This window comes from Zingiber officinale, chromosome 9A, assembly GCF_018446385.1.
Source record: "Zingiber officinale cultivar Zhangliang chromosome 9A, Zo_v1.1, whole genome shotgun sequence".
Lineage (NCBI taxonomy): Eukaryota > Viridiplantae > Streptophyta > Magnoliopsida > Zingiberales > Zingiberaceae > Zingiber > Zingiber officinale.
In genome coordinates, this window is record NC_056002.1 from 119,811,504 (window position 1) to 119,832,676 (window position 21,173).

A 21,173-nucleotide genomic window follows, 5' to 3' on the forward strand; every position below is an offset into this window, starting at 1 on the left:
TATTTAATTATTTAGAGTTAATTTATTCCATTCAATTAGAAAATATAAATTTAAGAGTGAAAATGTCTTAAACTTTGTTTCAGATTTTAAAAGATTGAGAAATTTTGTTACGTCACAAAGTTTTCTGTCTTCCTCCTATGTTTGGTACTTGGTAGTACACTGGACGTTAAATTATATTTTAATAATTTATTAAAATAAAATAGGAGTAATTTATTATTTATAATATTAAGATGATAAATATTAAGAATAACTGAATTTTTATAAAATTTATTTGGTTGGAGCATTTATTTTATATTATATTTTTAAAAAGAATTATTTTAGTTCTATTAATATATAAATATATAAAATAAACAAATTAGCAAAATTGATCAAATTGATTGGACTGATTGAGCTAATCAAACTAATTAACACTAAAACCTAAAAGAGTTGATCATTTAACTTTAGTTCATATTTTAAATTAATAACAGACAATCTAATTTTGATGTGATAATTCTATGGCATTATTTAGTGAATAATAATTTTTTGTCCTTGCATAACATTTGCACTGAAATTATAATAATTTTATCTAGATATTTAAATAGATAAATTAAAAATAAAATAATCTAGTAAAAGACGTAACTTCTCTCAGTGGAAAAATGATGATAGACACAACAGGTACAGATACTGGGTAAATCAATTGCCAGAACCAAAACAGAAGGAAGACCAAAAGATTACATTCTTTAATTACCAAATAAAAAATTGTTTAAAAAAATTAAAAGAGATAGATGGAGAGAGGAGAAGAGCAGCAAAACATTGACAACAGTAGAACAAGATCATTACCTTGCTATACTGGTGGGGGAGGCAAATCCAGCAGGAGCCAAAACCCCACGCAGTCTTCTGAATCTAACTCCTCCTGGATGGCAAGAAAGTGTAGGCCTCCACATGCCTTCTTTGCAGCTTCCCAAGCTTCTGCCTCCTTCGTTGTTGATGCGTTCTTAGGATAGGTAGCATAGGTATACCTGGTAGAGACCCCAACTGATAGAATCAAGCAAGCCCGGGAAATATCTGCTTCCACTGAACAAATCTCCAAGCCGTTCATCCAAGCTGGTAATAATGCATTTGGTCAAGTATAACAAAGTTTCCATAATGTTCTAATTAATGAATGACAATATCACACAAATGATCAAATAGAAACAAAAAGATAGAGATAATTGACATCTCTATAAATCAAGACTCAGTTGATGGATGGTAGTTGCCGAAAGTATTCTAGAAAATTAGCTACCTGCCAAAGGTTTAGCGCGCGAAGATGCAACAGCGAGCCCAGGGACCAATGTGTTGTCGTCTATTTCAAACCCTAACAGTTCCAAATCTAGGCTTCCTCCAAAGGCATACCTCGTCTCAAATGATGACATTTCTTCAACAATAGCTGAAAGTATATTAAGTCAGTTAGAGATATAATCAAGACAATCTAATGAGAACTACTAAAAACGAAGATGAGAAAAATGAACAGATATGACATTTTTGTGTTGCAAGTTCCAACTAAATTTTGAGCTTAAGTCTGGCAAAACATAGCTGATACAAATGTTGATTACCAAGTTTTCTTGAGGGTATGCCACCTAATATCCCCAGAAAGTAGAAATTACATTCGTAGACAATGAGGCACCTAAAAAGGAAATAACATAAAACTTCAGCTGGCATACAGTAGGAAAAGTGGAGATGCTATACCTTAGTTTTAGATAAAATTAAACTATGTATAATTCTTGATCTGAGGCACAATTCAACTTGTTTTGGCAAATTGAGTTTATCATGTGTTGGATAAGGTTCCAGTGCATTTTGGGCTCAAATCAGGTTTGAATAAGGGCTAAACCTGAGGAATTTAGATAGACGAAGCAGTTCAGTCGAATCAAACTAGACCAGGTTCAATTATAATAGGAAATCAGATAAATGGGGAAATTCTATTCCATATTACTTTCTCCTTCTACCCCCTCGCCTGTGAGGTGAGTCCGCTGCCTTCTTTTTGCATTCTCACACCCAACACCGCCTCTCTCTCCTCTGATTTGTGGTTTTTCCCTCTCTCCAGTTTGAAAGGCCAAACTCATAAACTCAGATATGTGGTTTTCTCAGTGTACTAAGTCATATTAAAACTAATAAATACACCAGGAAATGAAAGAATACATAATCTAAGTTGAACACTGCAAGAACCCGTCCAACCACAATCATTTGCCTAATTGACTACGTGGAATTCTATTAGAGAGTTTTCATTGATTCCACCAACATGGAAAGAACATGCCTCTGAATTCCAGGTTTAGACAGAATAAAACAAAAACATCAAATTCTTCAGATGATAAAGTTGCTTCATGCTTGTGCAGCTTGCATGTTTCTTGATTTGTAAACGTATTCATATATCTTGCAAACTCCATAATTTTATTGGCATTCATGCTTGTGCAGCTGAAGAAGATAAGAAGTCTTCCAAGGCTTCGTGATTAGCTTTTTGCAGTTTCAGGGCCTGTTTTTCCATTCTATCACACTATTATTCTTTCCTCAGCTCCTACTTCGTTCATTTCCATTAGCTTGATAGTCAAATTCCCAATCCAACTTGTCAAATGTCTAAGTCACTTGTTGGAAATGGGGAGAGTGGGGATGTGGGAATATGGCCCTCGTTCCCCACGACTCATAATGGAAAAGTCCATTATGTCCCTGGTTTATTTCCCTATATAAAGGGGTGCATCCAAGGATCATTCGTGGGTTAGAGACGAGAGTAAGCGAGGAAAATATTCAAGGCGGTGGGATTTGGTTTGTGGAATTGCGGAGGGCTTTCCGATCCTGTGATCGCTCTTCCAACAGCGAGTTTCACCATTGCCGATTGCGGATCTACGGGAGATCGCTGTAAGTTTTTACCGCTTTAATTTAATTCCTCTTTTCATGCATTTAGAATTATCTACATTGGTATCAGAGCTGTTATTTCTAAATGCATGATAAATCCCTAAAACCTTGTGTTGAAATCGTGACCGAGTCATGACCGATGTGTTACAAGAAAAGCCAAGGCCGGTGACTCCGTGTCGCGGCAAAGGCTTACCGGCGACAACATCTCGAAAGAGAGATGTAGTCAGCGACAAAGTCGCTCGCCGGTGGACACATTGCTGCTGCTCCGATGGAGTTTGTTGCCTGCTGCCAACACATGGCTAGATCGCATTCATGTCGCGATCTTCCCCAATGGCCGACACCATAGGCTTTGATGGAACGGAGTTTGTCTCCGATGGTTACCGACAATAAGGTCACAGAGAGACTTGCGACTGGGTTGCAGTTCGGTGATCGAGTCGTTTTGCCAATGTTAGCGTTGTTGCCCAGGATGGAAAATCGCGACGGTTTCGTGATTTTCACTAGAGCCGACGAAGGTATTCTGGCTGGTCGACGATGCATCAGTGGCCTGCCGACGACCGTGTCCGTCGTGGTTGCGTGGCATGCGCGGCGTGTGTGGCTTGCGAACGTGGGCAGCATGCGGCGGAGAAAACGACGATGCGAAGAAATAACAAAGCACATTAACGTGAGGGAAAGTTTGATTTAAATAAATCAAATAAAAAAAACCGTGAGCAAAATGTTGTTGGAACCCCAAGGTGTTTTGATGTGATCAAACAAGCTAAGTTAGGTCCTGCGTTTGTTTAACCCTTGTGTCTAAGTGTGCAGGAGCTTAGAAACATAGGAAGTCGAGCGAAAGACGTGGCTAGCGAGAAGGACGGCACGGGAGAGAGCCGACGGGCTCGGTGCGTCCGAGGGACGAGGTGTCCGCGGAAGAGTACACCTGTGGACGAGAAGAGCGTGCGCGACGCTCGAGGGACGAGAAACCGGGAAGGAAGGCTGCTCGAGGAGAAGGCCGGAACATGGGTTCGGGTGAGCCCTATTCCGGAAGGCCGAGATCACCCAAACTAGCGGAGCCGGAGCGAACAGACCCGGACCAAGACGAGCCGAACTGAGACGAGCTGAACCGGAGTCGAAAAGTCAACTTTGTTGACCTTAGGGCTCCGGGCGCCCGGGTTCGATTTTCACCAGATCGCAAGCTGACCGTTGGGGGATAAAATTTATCCCCCCGGGGGCGCCCGGACCAGTACTATAAATAAAGTACTGATCCGTACATTCAAGGAGAACGAACTTGTAATCAATTCCTTCTGTGCTTTCAATTCTGTTCTTTTTATTTGTGCTGTCAACGTTGTAAAGAGGCTACTCCGCCCAGAGGAGAATCAGATAGTGCGCTTACATTCCTTGGATTAGCAATCCCCTGATTGCAAACCAAGTAAAACTCTGGTGTCTGCTTTTCTTTACTTAGTCTCTTTTATTTATTTATTACAAGTGTTCATTATATAGTTGAAATCCGAGAAAGGTTCGAGTTTTATTTTGTAGGGCAATTCACCCCTCCCCTCTTGTCGGTCTGCAAAGGGACCTACAAGTGGTATCAGAGCTAGGTGCTTCAGGAGGACTAACCGCCGATCGAAGCAACAAAGATGGCCGGACCAAACATTGTTCCACCAAAATTCGAGGGGAACTTCGTAGACTAGAAGTGTCGAATGGAGGTATTCCTAAAAACAGATTTTGAAATTCGGTTTATTATGAAATATGGCTTTGTAGCTCCAATAGATAAAGATGGAAAAGAAAAAGAAGAGAGCGATTGGACAAAGAAGGAGCAGAATGAGTCGGTAGAAAATAACATCACCTGCTGAGCGTGTTACCGCCTCAAGAGGTTAACCGTCGGAAACTATTTATCCGCTAAAGAACTTTGGGAGAAGTTCTTGGAACTCCACGAAGGCACGTCCGAAGCTCGCTAGAAGGGACATCCTCCGCAACAAACTGATGAACATCCGTCTGGAGGTGAGAAAGTAGCCGGTCTACATGCAAAGGTAAAGAACTAGTTACCGGTCTCGAAAACCTTGGTGAAACGGTAACAAAACTATACGCTACGCGCTTAACGCGTTTCCAAGAACTCCGGAGTGGACATCAATCGTCGATGCTTACTACATCTCAAAAGACGAGGTAAGTACTTTAGAAGAGTTGTTTTCACCCTTGAATTACACGAAACTAGATATGCAGAGATATCAAAGGACACAACCTGGACTACTGAACGCAACCAACAAGGATGAACTCGAGTCGGACTCAGATTGAAGCGTACATGGTAAGAAACTTTAAAAAGTTTTTAGATCTAATAAATTTAAAATGCGGAATAAAAGAATCAAAAGGTAGAAGAAAGGTACGGTGCTATCGATGTCGAAGGAGGGACACCTAAGGGAAGAGCCAGAACTCAAGAAGGTCAAATGAAGACTCCCAAGAAATACAACCTAAAAGCAACTTGGGATGACACTTCTTCATCCGAATCGAAGCTCAAGAATGCGATTGATGGCAAGCCACGAAGGACAAAGTACATCGTAACCTAAAGGGGGAGTGACCTCGGATGGAAGTAGTGAAGCGGGGGAGATTCGGGCTTCAAGTCTGATATGGTAAGTGAGGTATGCCTCTTACCCCCTGATGAACTTTACTTTGGTATCAAAGCTATGACTAAATCCATGTATAAATTAGAAAATAAAAATGCCAAATTAGAAAATGAAATTTTAGAAACAAAGAGAAATTTTGGCAAAATCATGTCTTATAGAGGATTTTGAAAAACTGGAAATTGAAAATGAAAAACTAAAAGAAGAAATAGAAAGATTGAAAAAATCTAATGGTTCAAATCTTTCTACTTTTAGATATTATAGAGGTTTAAATTGGTATTATAGATTTCATCAAAGTCAAATAAGAAATATATCAAAAATCTATATACCTAGGAAATACTTGGTTAATCCTGTAGGTAGGAACCTCTATTGGGTTCCAAAAACCTATTTAATCTAAAATTAAAATTAGACTTAGCATTTTCAGCAAGGAAATTAAACAACTAATTTCTTTATGAGGCTTTGTCTAAGGAAGTGGTTGTTGCTCCAATAACCAAGAAGGCCTAGTGTCTCGCCATGACCTGGAAGCCAAGTATCGAAATGAAAAGTTTAATTGACTAACTGAAAAAGCATTAATTAAAATTACTTAATGCTTCAAAAGAGTTATTCAATTTGTGTTAGAAAATATTTTTAACTTAACTTAGAAATTCCTTTTTTTTCTTAGAAATTTTTATGAAAATTGACTTAGATTTTTTTTATATAAAAGTTAACTTAGAGTTTTTTAAAATTCTGTTTTTTAAAAAAAAAAAAAAAAAATTAAATCTTAAAAACTTAGCAGAATTTTTAAATTCTGTTTTTAACCCGGAGCTTCAGTTTTAACTTAAAATTTTTTTTTAACACTTATGACTGTTTTATCTGAAAAATGTTTTACTTAATTTTTTTTTTCTCTTTCGAAAGAAAAATTCTGAAGAGTGTCTTTAAATAAATTGAATTTTACTTAGACATTATTAAATATTTTACACTTAAAGTTTTTGTTTGAATTTACCTTAGACTTGTTTATAACCCCAATTTTTATGTGATCAAAGGGGGAGAAGTATGTTAAGTCTAGGGGGAGGTACTATAATTTTTCAATTGAAAAATATTTGGACTTATTGGAATATAAATCGTTTTTATTGCATATAGTTACTCTAACTTAACTTGGGTTGCTCACATCAAAAAGGGGGAGATTGTTGGAACCCCAAGGTGTTTTGATGTGATCAAACAAGCTAAGTTAGGTCCTGTGTTTGTTTAACCCTTGTGTCTAAGTGTGCAGGAGCTTAGGAACACAGGAAGTCGAGCGGAAGACGTGGCTAGCGGAAGGACGGCACGGGAGAGAGTCGACGGGCTCGGTGCGTCCGAGGGACGAAGTGTCCGCGGAAGAGTACACTGGTGGACGAGAAGAGCGTGCGCGACGCTCGAGGGACGAGAAATCGGGAAGGAAGGCTGCTCGAGGAGAAGGCCGGAACATGGGTTCGGGTGAGCCCTATTCCGGAAGGCCGAGATCACCCAAACTAACGGAGCCGGAGCGAACAGACCCGGTCCAAGATGAGCCGAATCGAGACGAATAACCAGAGCAGAGCTCGACCGAGTCAACTTTGATTGATAGTCGGCGCCGGATCAACCCGGCGCCGGGGTTCATATTGACGGATCGTCGATCGCAGTCGACCGTTGGGGATAAAATTTATCTCCCCAGGGAGGTGCCCCGACCAAGATTATAAATAAAGCCTCGATCCGTACATTCAAGGAGAACGAACTTGTAATCAATTCCTTCGTGCTTTCAATTCTTCTTTATTTTGTCAACGTTGTAAAGAGGCTACTCCGCCTGAGGAGATCTCATAAGTGCATTACATTTTCATTAGCAATCCCCTGATTGCAAACTAAGTAAAACTCTGGTGTCTGCTTTTCTTTACTTAGTCTCTTTTATTTATTTATTACAAGTGTTCATTATATAGTTGAAATCCGAGAAAGGTTCGAGTTTTATTTTGTAGGGCAATTCACCCCTCCCCTCTTGCCGGCCTGCAAAGGGACTTACAAATGTCGCATGCAATTAAATAAAAAAAACGAAACTTTTTTGTTTCGATTTTTTTTCATGCAGAAATTTTTTTTAAGCTTACGTGTTTGAAAAAAAATATTTATATATAAATAATGCATGTTAGAATTAATTAAAATTATGATTATTAGTCTAATTTTAATTAATCAGATGGGCTTAAATTGGTTGGTCCAATTAGACCCGGTTTAGATTAAACCATTGGGTTTAATCAAACTAATTTGATCCAACCCCAAATCTTAATTAATTAGGTTTGGACCAAATATGATCAAATGACCAGATTTGTTCTAATGGGTCAAATTTGATCAAATGATTAGATTTGTTCTAATCAATCAGACTTAAACCAATGAATATTGGTTTGATCAAACGGACCTGAGTTTGATCAATAAGTCTGAAATTGGTCGAAATGAACTTAGATTAAAAAGTAACAGAACATAGGTATAAAAATCCCTGTCCAATTAGATTAGTTCTAATTAAGGACAATGGACCGAGCTTAGGATCTGGATCCCTAATCAACCGATCCAATGGATCTGACCAATTAGATTAGTTCTAATTGTCGACTTGAACTCCTGAAAATCGAGAAGATTTGTTTTTCTTGATTTATTATGTTGGTGCTATGCCTGTATAAATTGAAATAAATCGGTTTTGTACTGGTTAGTCGATTTTGTACTGACTTATTTATTTTCAATTTTTCAAATGGCACAGACGATTACCACATTGACTCGTCGTGAAGTGCGACGAAATCAGCTCAGGGAGGAAATTCAGGAGATAGAGTATAACTCTACTTATGGAGTCGACGGACACATTGGACGACTTGATGATCTGTGAAGAGTTTCCAGTCCTGGACAGTTATAGGATATGGGCTTTGATGCGTTCATTGCCAGAAAATCCAAGGATGATAGCAGACTATATTTGGGGGCGTCATCAAGGACGCGTCACATATTCTGTATTATGTGAGGAGTTGTTTCATCATATGACTGAAGAGGATCCGGAAGAGTTCGAAGAAAACCCAGAAATGATCGAGGAGGAACCAAAAGAGGATCCAATTGTGGATCCAATAGAGAACCTTGAAGCTGTCCTGCCTGTGATTACCCCAAATGAGTCCAGGCTGAGAGGGATTATTTTGTCCACTGCACTAGTGTCTGTCCTAGTGGGAGTGGTAGTTGCCTATCTAGTTTACTAAAGTTCTGTTATTGTTATTGTCGTTTTATATGAACAATATGTTAGTCCATTTCATTCATGTCAGTTTGTTATATGTTAACAATTTGCAGCATAATTTTATGTTAATGATGTGTTCATTTATTTATGTTGTTTGCTTGACATGATGCATGATTAGTTCATGAAGTATTAAATGATTAGTTCATTTAATTAAAAAAAAAAGAATTCATGATATTATAAATGATTAGTTCATTTGTTGGGATGTGTGTAATAGAATTGATTAGTATTGATTTGATTGGTCATACGAATGATGAGTGAAAACATGGTTGTCACTTGATTTTGTAAACCAACTCAAAGTAATATTGAGTCAATCATAAATTGCATATATATGATATACACCGAATACTAAATAATGTGCTTATTTATGATAGATTATGGCAACCAAAAACATAATAGTTGAACTCAACAAAGGTGAAAAACTTAATGGGGATAACTGTAAGATCTGGCACCTCAGGATACAATATGTTCTTGAGAAACAAGAAATTCTAGAGGCTGTAAATCAGCTTATGGAAATACCTGTAGATGGTCCCACTGCACAACACAGACGAGATCTTGATGCCTATAAGGCATGGAAGAAAAAGGATTCCACTGCAAAGGGTATATTGATTAGTTCAATGGTAAACGACCTAGCTTTTGAGTATGAGTCGTATCTTTCGGCTCATGCAGTCTGTAACCCTTAAAGAAAAATACAGTAGAGTAAGTCTGAGCAAGCTTCGACAGCTGACAATCAAGTTTGACAGCTACAAAAAGTGTCCGAATGTATCAATGGTTCAACACCTCAAGGAGATGTCGAACATGATTCGGGAGCTTAAAACTACGGGTCATGAGTTGACTGATGAACAACAGGTTCAAGCAATTATTCGTTCACTTCCAGATTCTTGGGAGACCACAAATGCACCTTAACTCGCGAGAGTATCAAGACTTTTATCGACGCCTCACGCCACGTAGAATCGAGGCGGAGAGAGTCAATCTGCTAGGATTTACGGCCTATGTGTGGTCAGAGGTTCACGCATCATATGGATCCAAGAAAAGAAATGGTTCAAGAAAGGGAAGGAAAAGAAGAGGGAAGCTGCTGTTGTGGACAAGGCCCAATCAAGAAGATAGTAAAGAAGACCGGAAAGAAACCTAAAACAAGTTGACTTATTTTAAGGTACTTGCAAGTCTTCTTGAGTCACACTGAGCCGAAAAAGGTAAATCTAAGTGTGTCTTCTTTTCAAGAGCATTTTGTTGCTAGTTCAGTGTTGTTAGCTGATTCTTATCATTTGTGGATTATAGATTCGGGAGCAACCAACCATGTAGCTCAGGAACGAGTTACATTTATTGAATGCCATCGGGTACCAGCTGGCAACAAGTGGATCTATGTGGGAAACAATGCAAGAGTTGAAGTCAAAGGAGTCGGCACTTGCAAACTCAACCTCCGTGGTGGTAGAGTTTTGTTTCTACATGATGTCCTGTATGCTCCTGAAATTCGACGGAATCTTGTTTCCGTTACGTGTCTTCTTGATTTAGGGTATTGTATTAATTTTTACAGTCGGTCTGTTGAACTTAAGATTGACTCAGTGTCAATCGGATATGGTTTTTTAACAAATGATTTTATGGTTCTTGATGTAGAACCATATGTCAATTATGCTATTGATGGTTGTTTTTCAAACATTGCTTTAACTAGTGATGCAGATATAACTGATGAGGTTTGACATGCTAGATTAGGACACATAGAACAAGAGCGTATGAATCGGTTAGCTAGAGAGGGTCTATTGGGCACTCGGGCTAAGATTTAATTGTCTATATGTGAGCATTGTCTTGTTGGAAAAACAACTAGAAACCATTTGGTAAGGCCATTAGATCTGAATCAACATTGCAGTTAATTCATTCGGATATTTGTGGTCCAATGAATGTGAAGGCTAGACATGGAGCTTCCTATTTCATTACATTTATTGATGATTTCTCTAGGTTCGGTCATGTGCATTTGATTTCACAAATCAAGCATTAGATTGCTTCATTCGTTATATACGAACGAACTCGAGAATCAAACGAACGTAGTTAAGACTTTACGACCGTGGAGGGAGTATTTATCCGATATGTTCAAGATAATATGTAATGATAGAGGATTATTAGACAGCGACAATTCTACCACAGAGAAAATAGAATGAAGAAGAACTATGACTCTTCTTGAAATGGTTAGGTTTATGACGCAAGCTAATTTGCCGATCTCCTATTGGGGAGATGCATTATTAACTGCATCTATATACTTAACAAAGTGTCTTCAAAGTCGGCCCATCTATCCCATATGAACGTTGGACAGGCAGAAAACCAGATTTAAGTAATCTGAGACACTGGGGTCAGATGCTTATGTTCATGATAGTTCTCACAAGTATGGAAAACTAGGGCCTAGGGGTAAGAAATGTATCTTGATAAGATATCATGAAACCTCCAAAGGTTATGTTTTCATAGGTGAGCAACTAGATGGAACCATCTCTGAAATAGACTCGAGAGATGCAACTTTTCTCGAAACAAAGCTCCCAATCAGAGGTGATGTTGATAAAAATGTTCCTCTATTTGTGGAGGATGAGATATTATCAACAAGAGAGGTGTCAAAAGGGATACCTGAGTCTAGTCAACCAAGTGGGAGTGATATGCCGAGTCATGAGTTGACTTCTCAACAACCCAACTTACGGAGAAGTGTTCGTAAGATCAAACCTAAGAAGAGGTTTGATATTGAGAATGAGGCATTGGTTACACTTCCAATTGACGACGACGAACCTCAATCCATTGAGGAAGCATTGGGATGTAGAGTTAGAGAAAAATGAAAAGCTGCAATGGTTGAAGAGATGGGAGTCCATGATTCAAAATCATGTTTGGGACTTAGTCGATCTTCGTCCGGGTCGAAGAGCTATTGGGAATAAGTGGATTCTCAAATTAAATAAGAAAGCAGATGAATCGATTAACAGATACAAAGCTCGTTTAGTTGCAAAAGGATATACCCAAATGGAGGGTATTGACTTTGAAGAGACATTTTCTCCCGTAGTGAAATTTATGTCAATACGAGTTATTTTAGCGTTTGTGGCACATTATGACTTGGAATTACATCAAATGGATGTAAAAACCGCTTTCCTTAACGGTGATCTTGACGAAGAAATCTATATGGTTCAGCCAGAAAGTTTCATTGCTAAAGGCCAAGAGCAGAAAGTATGTAGACTTAGAAAGTCTATATATGGGCTAAAGCAAGCGTCGACAATGGAACATAAGATTTAACGAAGTCGTTTTATCTTATGATTTTGAGATGATCAATGAGAATCATTGTGTTTTCCTGAAAAGGGAAAAAGGAAAATATGTCATTTTATCATTATATGTTGATGATATGTTGATAGCTGGAAATGACATAGAATATGTGAATGAAGTCAAGAAGTGGTTGTCATCACAATTTGATACAACAGATATGGGAGAAGCTGAATACATCTTGGGGTGAAGATCATTAGAGATCGTTCTAAAAGACTTTTGGGTCTGTCACAAGAGTCTTATATAAATAAGATGTTACATCATTTCAGCATGTCTAATTGCAACATAAAACATACACCTATTGTGAAAGGTACTGCGTTGAGCAAGAGTATGTGTCCTAAAACTCCAGAGGAAATAACTGAGATGAATAAAAAACCATATGTTAGTGCTAGGTAGTTTGATGTATACTATGTTGTGTACACGTCCCGATATCAGCTATGTTGTGGACTTGGTCAGTCGCTTCCAGTCAAATCCAGGACCGAGAAATGGAAGACAGTAAAAAGGATATTCAGATATCTGAAAGCGACAACAGATTATTATCTCTCTTTTCAAGGATCAGATATAAGTCTGAAAGGTTATTCAGATGCAGATTGGGCTGGAGACCTGGATGATAGAAAATCCACATCAGGCTATGCATTCTTGCTGAATGGTGGCGCCAGTAAGAAACAAGCTTGTGTAGCTTTATCGACTATGAAAGTTGAATATGTGGCATGTTCCGCGACTGTGCAAGAAACAGTCTGGTTGGGAAGGTTCCTAAAGCATTTGAAGATTGTTGAAGACAGTGGGAGTCCAGTAACTGTCTACTGTGACAGTCAAGTTACAATATCTTTTTCCAAGGACCCCAAATATCATAGCAAAGGCAAACATATAGAGATAAAATATAACTTTGTGAGGGATATCATGGCTAAAAGAAAAGTAATTCTTTAGTATGTCCCTACACATGCTATGCTTGCAAATCCTTTTACTAAACCAATGACTAAAGAGTTATTTAAAGAACATGTAAAGTCTTTGGGACTTCGTAGAATGTAACAACATTATAATTACAATAAGATATTATGATTTGATTATATAATTTGCCATAATTTATTCAGTGCATATGATTTCGTTACATTCATATAAGATCTCGGTGAGCACGATGGCAGGTAGAGATTGGTCCACTCGCATGGACAATCATCTCTGTTTGTTAAGTACATATAGGGGTAAGACCGTTACTTATGGAACAACTATGTAGCTGAAATTAGAGACGGATCCATAAGTTGAGGTCGCCTTGATAATTGTGTCAAGATGAGATCATTTATGTGTTAATAATGATCGAAGTAAATGAACCTACCATTTACTGAACTCGTTGAAAGTTAGATTAGAATTCATATGTTGAATTCAGGATTAGACATTAGGTATGTCTAAATCAAAATCTATACGATGTTAAATTTGAAGACAATATGCCTCTTTTTAGTAAAGAGAATAACATCGTAGCATGTGATGCATACCACATGTGCTATTGCGACAATAAAAGTAGTAGGAGAATGAACCCCTGTTTCTCTACTATGTGAGACCTTTAAGATTATATGTTAATCTCAATTTTATGCCTTAGTGACTATTTAGCTGTTTACTTTAAGTTTTAATCAGTGTCTGCTACTTTAGCGTGTATCCTATGGCTATGGATGATTCGGTCTATGGAGCATAACTAAGAAAGCGACTGATTAAAATGAATAGATTCTAGCTAAAAAGGAAGATTAAATATATTTACATCTTTTGTTGTTATTCACTGGTCGACCCATTTCTGTTATGTATAGAAATAAATGTGAATATTGGATATGGAACATGTTCTTGACATAATGGTCATTATAAGGGATTAGAGATGTTCATATCGATGTAAATGAAAATTATTTAATCTGGGTAAATAGCAAGACATGGATATCTTCAAGATAAAGGTTGTGTGTCACTTAAAGATTGGATGGATCCTGGATAAAGGCTATGTGCCACCAGGAAAGTGGCTAAATGCCATAAAGAGTGTGTCTCTAATTTATTTAAGCAGCTAAGCAAAGTGTAACAACTTTATTAGCATTGATTGCTCAAGGAGCGGCTAAGTCAAGGTGTAACAATCTTCTTAGCAACTATCGCTCAGTGTGCTTGCTGTCGCACGAATCATTTTCTCTATGTTCTCATATGGTCTATGTGACCAAACTCTCTAATAGTCTATGTGACTTATTAAGTCTTTGTGACTTACCTGAATGAACAAGTCTTAGTGGCTTACCTTGGACGAGTGGGAGATGTTGGAAATGGGGAGAGTGGGGATGTGGGAACATGACCCTCGTTCCCCACTACTCATAATGGAAAAGTCCATTATGCCCCTGGTTTATTTCCCTATATAAAGGGGGTGCGTCCAAGGATCATTCGTGGGTTGGAGACGAGAGTAAGCGAGGAGAATATTCAAGGCGGTGGGATTTGGTTTGTGGAATTGCGGAGAGCTTTCCGATCCTGTGATGGCTCTTCCGACAGCGAGTTTCGCCATTGCCGATTGCAGATCTGCGGGAGATCGCTGTAAGTTTTTACCGCTTTAATTTAATTCCTCTTTTCATGCATTTAGAATTATCTACATGACTAGCATATACCAAAACATGAACTTAAGAGGTATACAAAGAGGGATGAAGGATATCAGACAATAAATCTATATATCAAAGCATCAAACTTATATAGAAAAAAAATGAGAACAATGTTCACTAAAATAAATCTCATGGTAACTCAAATTAAGTAGAACTTCTTCCTAGGCATATATAAAAAATATTGCTCTTCCATCATATTACCAATTGTTGTGTTCAAAATACATATATTATTAGCATCACCATTTCACAGTTTTACTTGTAATCATAACGCCAAGAAGCAGACCTAAATATAAATCTGAATCAATGTGGCACATCAACCAGCTTTAATTTTTAGGAACATTTCAGAACTTACCTGAGAAAGGTAATTGAACAAATGCCCACTTTTCTCCAAAGAGGTTATCTGGAAGTTCCATAGGAAATGGATTGTCTAATGTTAATAGAGGCCTTGATCCTTGTTGAAAACCAGGATGGCGGGTATACACTGTCTCATATCGCTCCTCAAGCCATAAAATAAGTGATAGACACTGCAAAGAGTAAGATAATAATCAACACAAGACATTGCATACGATGATAATTTTAGCAAAATAGAACAAGCAATTAATGTGTTCATGAATCTATATAAGTTAACTAAACCATCAGCATATCCCGGGTGTCTGAGAAGGTATATGGATTCATCCTAGATGTTGACATTCGCCATGCCAAAGATAGAACTATAATGTCAATAATTCTTGACTTATCTGGAAATATTTGTTGCCTTTCATGCTAACATATCATCAAGCATACATGAATATTTTACGTTATGGTCAAATAATAATAAATAATGGGACCTAATGATACGTGGCCAATGCCAACCTAATAGTAGGATCTAGCTAAAGGAAATGACAAGGTTTGACTAACCAATTACACAATTCCATTAAGATGTATGGGAAATGAGTCACTTCGTATGGCCCGCCAATATGACGAATAGGGTAAGGCCCTTGAAGTTGGGGTCGAAGTCAGGAAGGCCGACTAATGTGGCGGTCAAAGTTAAGGACACTCGGGGCTAGCACGGTCGTATGGATAGACCGAGTGGTCTACCCGATCAGATTGCGAGTCCCCCCGGCTCGATAGAACCTCAAGCCGTATTAGTGCGATTCGGAGCCGAGTCCTCTCGGTCTAATTGGATATGCTAGACGAACGGCCTGACCGAACTCCTTAGCTGAGCAGAGGTCGAGTCCTCAAGGTGGTCAACATTCCTTAGTTGACTCAACCCCATCCAAGAATGAGGTCCGACCAGAATCCTTGGCCGAGCAAAGGCCGAGTTCTCAAGGACGCCGAGTCCTCAGATAGGCCGAATCCTCAAGGTGGTCAACATTACTTAGCCAACCCCGTCCGAGAATGAGGTCTGACCGGACTCCTTGGCCGAGCGGAGGCCGAGTCCTCAGAGAGGTCGAGCCCTCAAGATGGTCAATATTCCTTAGCAGACCAGACTCCATCCGAGAACGAGGTCCAACCGGACGTTAGAGGGGACTCAGTCGGCCTACCATAAAAGCGTATTCAGGGCCCACCAGCCTAACAACCTAATATTCCTTTTTGGCGTTTTGTATAACTGTTGTTAGAAAATCAAGAGAATATTTCATGTACAATCTGTATGAAGGAAGCTTCTACTAGGGATGTCAAAAATGAACCCAACCCGACGACCCAACTCAAGTCGACCCGAAAAAAATCAAGTTTGGGTGCGCATTTTCGGGTTCAGGTCGAGTTCGAGTTGGAGGATTTTCGAGTTGAAAATTTTCGGGTTAGGTTCGGGTTGACCCGAATTTAGGGTTAGTGAGTTTTTTAGGGTTAAATCGAATTTTATTTTGAAAATTAAGATGTTTTTATGTATGTTAATATTAATGTTAGTATGATAATGATGAAGTATTGAGATAAAAGTGAAAAATTATAGAAAAATAATAAAAAAAAAGTCATTTTGAATCGGATTTTCGGGTTATTCGGGTTATTCGGGTCAGGTTTGGGTTGGTTGGGTTCGGGTATAGGGGTTTTGGGTTGAATTCGGGTTCAGGTCTGGTTCGGGTTGGGTTTAAAAAAAAATCTAACCTGACCCATCCGAATTGACACCCTTAACTTCTGCAAAACACAAAAAAGGTGGGTCTATTTTAGGAAAGTTGGCAGAATGCTAGAATAGTCGGTCCTTTTTTTTTAATGCATCGATATTCATGCACAAAGAAAAACTAGCACTATATAAGGGGTCTCCTCCTAAAGGCGCTGGTACACATGATTAGGCACTCGAGCTCATTGTTCATTTTTACTGTTAGTCGCATTCCATTTTCTCCCTACCACTTGCCTGACTTGAGCATAGAAGTGCCTGTGTCGGGAACCCCTCCTAACCTGATTGCTAACATTTTCTTCCCTCTACATTCTTTTTTGACACCCAGGACCGCTCGACGCCATCTTCCTTCAGCTTAAAGTCTTTTCACATCAACGTCGAAGTCACCTAACCTGCTGTTCATCTTTTCCGATTTTAGACAGGATCATGGACTATATCAAATTATCAATCCGAGGTGGTGACTTTGGAGGTGGCTAGAGGACTTAGTCACTTTGCTCTCCAAGTGGTGCCTAGACTACAAGATCCACATTGCCTCCTATAAGACATGGCAATATATGACTCTTGGTTGATTGTGGTTGTCGTTGTATCGCCTATGGCTCCATTTTATAGTTTCTTTCTTAAATGCATGTCTAATTTTATCCACACTAGAGTCGTATATTTGTCTTTGAATGTCTCTTTCAAATACCCTATAAATGAATTGAATGAAATACAAAATGGTTAAATTGCATAAATCACCTCTGAAAATTTCCAATTTTCCACTTGATACTTCTAACGATCTTAAAATTGCACGTAGCATCCTTAAATGTTGATGTGGCTTGGACAAACTTGGACAGTGGTCCAATGAAGCTATAGTGGCAATCTTGCATGGCTCCGCAGTGCAAAAAGGCTTGATTGTAAATATTGACGTAAATGACAATTAAGCAAAAAAATGATAACTTCTTATTCGTGGAATGCACATATAAAAATACTTTTTTTTACCAAATAGATCATTCAGGAGTGTTAGATGCACTTTAAAACCTAATATACAACGGCAATTGGATGTTTTAGGTGCAACTATAATTGTATTCCTCTGTTATTAGTATTTCTAGGAATATAGACTAATATGATGGACGACGCTGTCATTTGAATTTCACTCTCTACGGCAGTTCCATTTGATAGTTTGCAGTTTCTAAACATCAAAATCATTCTGTGATAACTACAGAAGCATGAGTATTGGATATGATTTCTCATTTCCATTAAGAAAAATACCAATGTTAGTTGCATTGATAAACATCGTGATTATATTGAATTTCACCTCTAATGAACAATGTCTTTTCTTCAGAAAAAAAAAAATGTTCTCAGTTTGACAAATGATTAATAGAGAAGTTGGAGAAGGATGAAGGTGACGAACCCGCTTGCTAGGAATTGGTTTGATTCCGAGCTCGTTACAAGCTCTCGTTATGATTGTTTGCATCTGTGACCTACGAAAGAGAGAATAACATCAGCAATTTGAAAAGGGAAAAAAAAATGAAGTCAAAAAAGCGAAGGGGAGAAAAAAAGACGGAAAAGCAACCTAAAAAACCGAATCCTCTCAGGCAAGGGCACGCCTAACTTGTCACTGATAGAGGCGATGGCATCCTTGAGGGTTACGCTGTTGATAACGTTGTTGGGGAAGAATCGAGTGAACTGGAGAGACAGGGTGCTATCGCAGACGACGAGCTCCCACAGCTTCTTACCCCGGTCGTCGAGGATAGGGCGGGAGCAGAAATCCAGCTCCCACTCCGTGATGCTCCCAGGCTCCGTAGCCCGATCGAGGAACCTTACCTCGACAGTCGGGTCCCCGTCCTCCTCCTCTTCCGCCAACTCTTCCTGGAGGCCTTCCTCGTCGTCCGCCGCAGTGGAAGCCGTCGAGATGGAGCTGGGTGGCGCTGGAAGCAGCCGATGCGGCGCACTGGAGGTGGAAGGGGACAAGAGCAGTCGGGAAGAGGACAGAGCCTTTGTGAGATGGAATTGAGAGGTGATGAAGGGCGTGGCGGACTTTGGCCTAGCGACTCCGATGCCCGGAGGATAACAAAAATTGAGGCCAAGACTGGACATTTCTGCAGTCTGCTTGCCCTCAAGCCGCAGCAGCAGCCGGCTCTCTCTGGCTGAGGACGAGGAGAAGAAAGAGAGCCGAAAACATTATCCACCCGTTTAAACAAATTCATGAATTTCATGCGTTGAAGAACTTGATCCAGCTAAAACGCAGTGATTTGACCTAACCTGACAATTTCACGAATCAGTTCCATTCAAACAGGGACCACAACACATTCAATGAGAAGCAATATACGAGAGAAATAGACCAACGGTTAGAAGGTCTCAAACCGACATCGACGTAGTCCCCGATGCTATGTCAGAGTCGCAGAAGAAAACATAGAGATAGTAACTTTGCAGTAAATTGAGCATACTAGCCTCCAGTCTTTCGCTTACTTCACGCGGTTTCTTTATGCACAAGTTTGTGTAATTTCGACAGCTATAAGGTGGTGATGTTTATTTTAAAAGTTTAGAAACGTGGGAATAGATTTATTCTTAAATTTTATGTTTGATTGATGAGAATGAAATCAAGATTTTGAAATAAAACTTAAAATTTTAGGTATGGATGAAACTAATGCCTTCCTTGGATTTTGATGGAATGGGAATAAAAATTAAATTTAGGACGAAAATGCACTTAGTATATTTGTTCAATTTTTCTTTCATATCATTCTCTCTCCTTGTTCTCTCTCATCATATTTTCTCTCTCCTTATTCTATTATCACATTTTCTCTCTCAACATAATTTCTCTCTCTTTATTCACTCTCATCATACATTCTCTACCATTTTCTCTCTATATTCTCTCTTATCATACACACTCTCTCTCATATTTTCTCCTCTTCATACTTTTTCTCTCTTCAATCTCTCTTACCATACTCTCTCTCTCCATATTTTATTTCATCACACTTTCTCTCTCTTCATTCTCTTCCATCACACTCTCTCTCATCATTTTCTCTCATCACACATTCTCTACCATTTCTCTCTGTATACTCTCTCATCACACACACTCTCTCTCATTATTTTCTCTTTTCATTCTCTCTTCATTTTTTATCATATTTTCTCTCTCCTCAATCTGTCTTACCATACTCTCTCCCCATATTTTCCCTCATCACACTTTCTCTCTCTTTATTCTCTTCCATCACACGCTCTCTCCTCATTTTCTCTCATCACACTTTCCCTCTCTTCATTTTTTCCCATCACACTTTCTCTCTTATCACATTTTCTCATCATACTTTCTCTTCTCAATCTCTTATTTTCTCTCATCACACTTTCTCTCTCTTCATTTTTTCCCATCACTCTTTTTCTCTCAACACACTTTCTCTCTCATCATACTTTTTCTCTTCTCAATCTCTCCTATTACGCTCTCTCTCCTCATTTTCTCTCATCACACTTTCCCTCTCTTCATTTTTTCCCATCACACACTCTCTCTCTCTCTCATCACACTTTCTCTTTCATCATTCTCTCTCATCATATGTTTCTCTCACATTCAACTTTATCTTCCGTCTAATTTTTTCTCTTATTTTCCTCTAAGGGTAAAAAAGGAAATTTAAGTCTATTCCGATTGAAAATATTCAACTAACCAAAAATTATTTTTAGGAATGATACTCATTCTCATTCCACAATACTATGATACTCATTCTCATTCCGATTCCTAGGAGAGAATCAAACGTCACCTAAGTGTTGTAATCGACGCATTTCTCTCTTAGCACCATTAATGTTGATAAGATAACTGGCGTGCATTTTGATCCATTGTTATCCGTTGATGTCGCTAACTCTTGGTGCCTGCCTTCATCCTCGAGAATGCTAGATACTCAGGCGCTACAATATTCAAGAGCATCAGCCACTTGAATTTCACCATTGACTCAAGAGTGGTACAGTACTCAGGCGATATAATAGCATCACCCACTCGGGCTCGAGAGCTTGGACACTTAGGAATGCTATAATACTTGGGCGCTATAGCAGCGTCACCCACTCGGGCTTAATACCACGGGTATCAATGATCGGGATTCGCATTGACCAAGTTAAGAGATCTCCCACATGAACTCTACATTGATCGATAGTAGACTATATTGACTGAGTTAAGGACATGACACGTGACATTTTACTTACCTCTGCATCATCAACCGTCCTAAATGAGGATCTTTTAATGAGCAATGATTCCACCTTACTAAGCATAGTCCACATGGTGGCAAAAGGCGAATACGCTCGCCCCCAGCACCCTTGTCAACCCGTTCCAAGGCCAACACGGAGGAGGTAAATCACGGACGGCTACTAGTCTTTGGAATAATGACTAGCACATAAGGGAGGCATTTACCTCGGCTTTGCTGAGATTCGAACCCCAGACCTCATAGTGGTAACACCTCATGCGCTAGCCACTAGACTAATCATGATCTTACTGTTGGTGTAGGGTGTACCACAATCGAACCTATATTTTAATATTGTTAAAGGTTCAAAGTTAAATC

General features: G+C 38.9%; 1 protein-coding gene across 1 annotated transcript; it reads right to left on the minus strand.

Moving 5' to 3' along the window:
• Positions 1-693: 693 nt before the first annotated feature.
• LOC122021240 (protein TAB2 homolog, chloroplastic-like) lies at positions 694-18,862 on the minus strand. Its single transcript, XM_042579334.1, has 5 exons — positions 18,215-18,862; positions 18,053-18,122; positions 14,926-15,097; positions 1,262-1,405; positions 694-1,083 (listed from the first exon to the last, which is right to left on the minus strand). Exons 1-5 carry the CDS (start codon positions 18,736-18,738, stop codon positions 824-826), a joined length of 1,170 nt encoding a protein of 389 aa, XP_042435268.1. The 5' UTR covers positions 18,739-18,862; the 3' UTR covers positions 694-823.
• Positions 18,863-21,173: the final 2,311 nt, after the last annotated feature.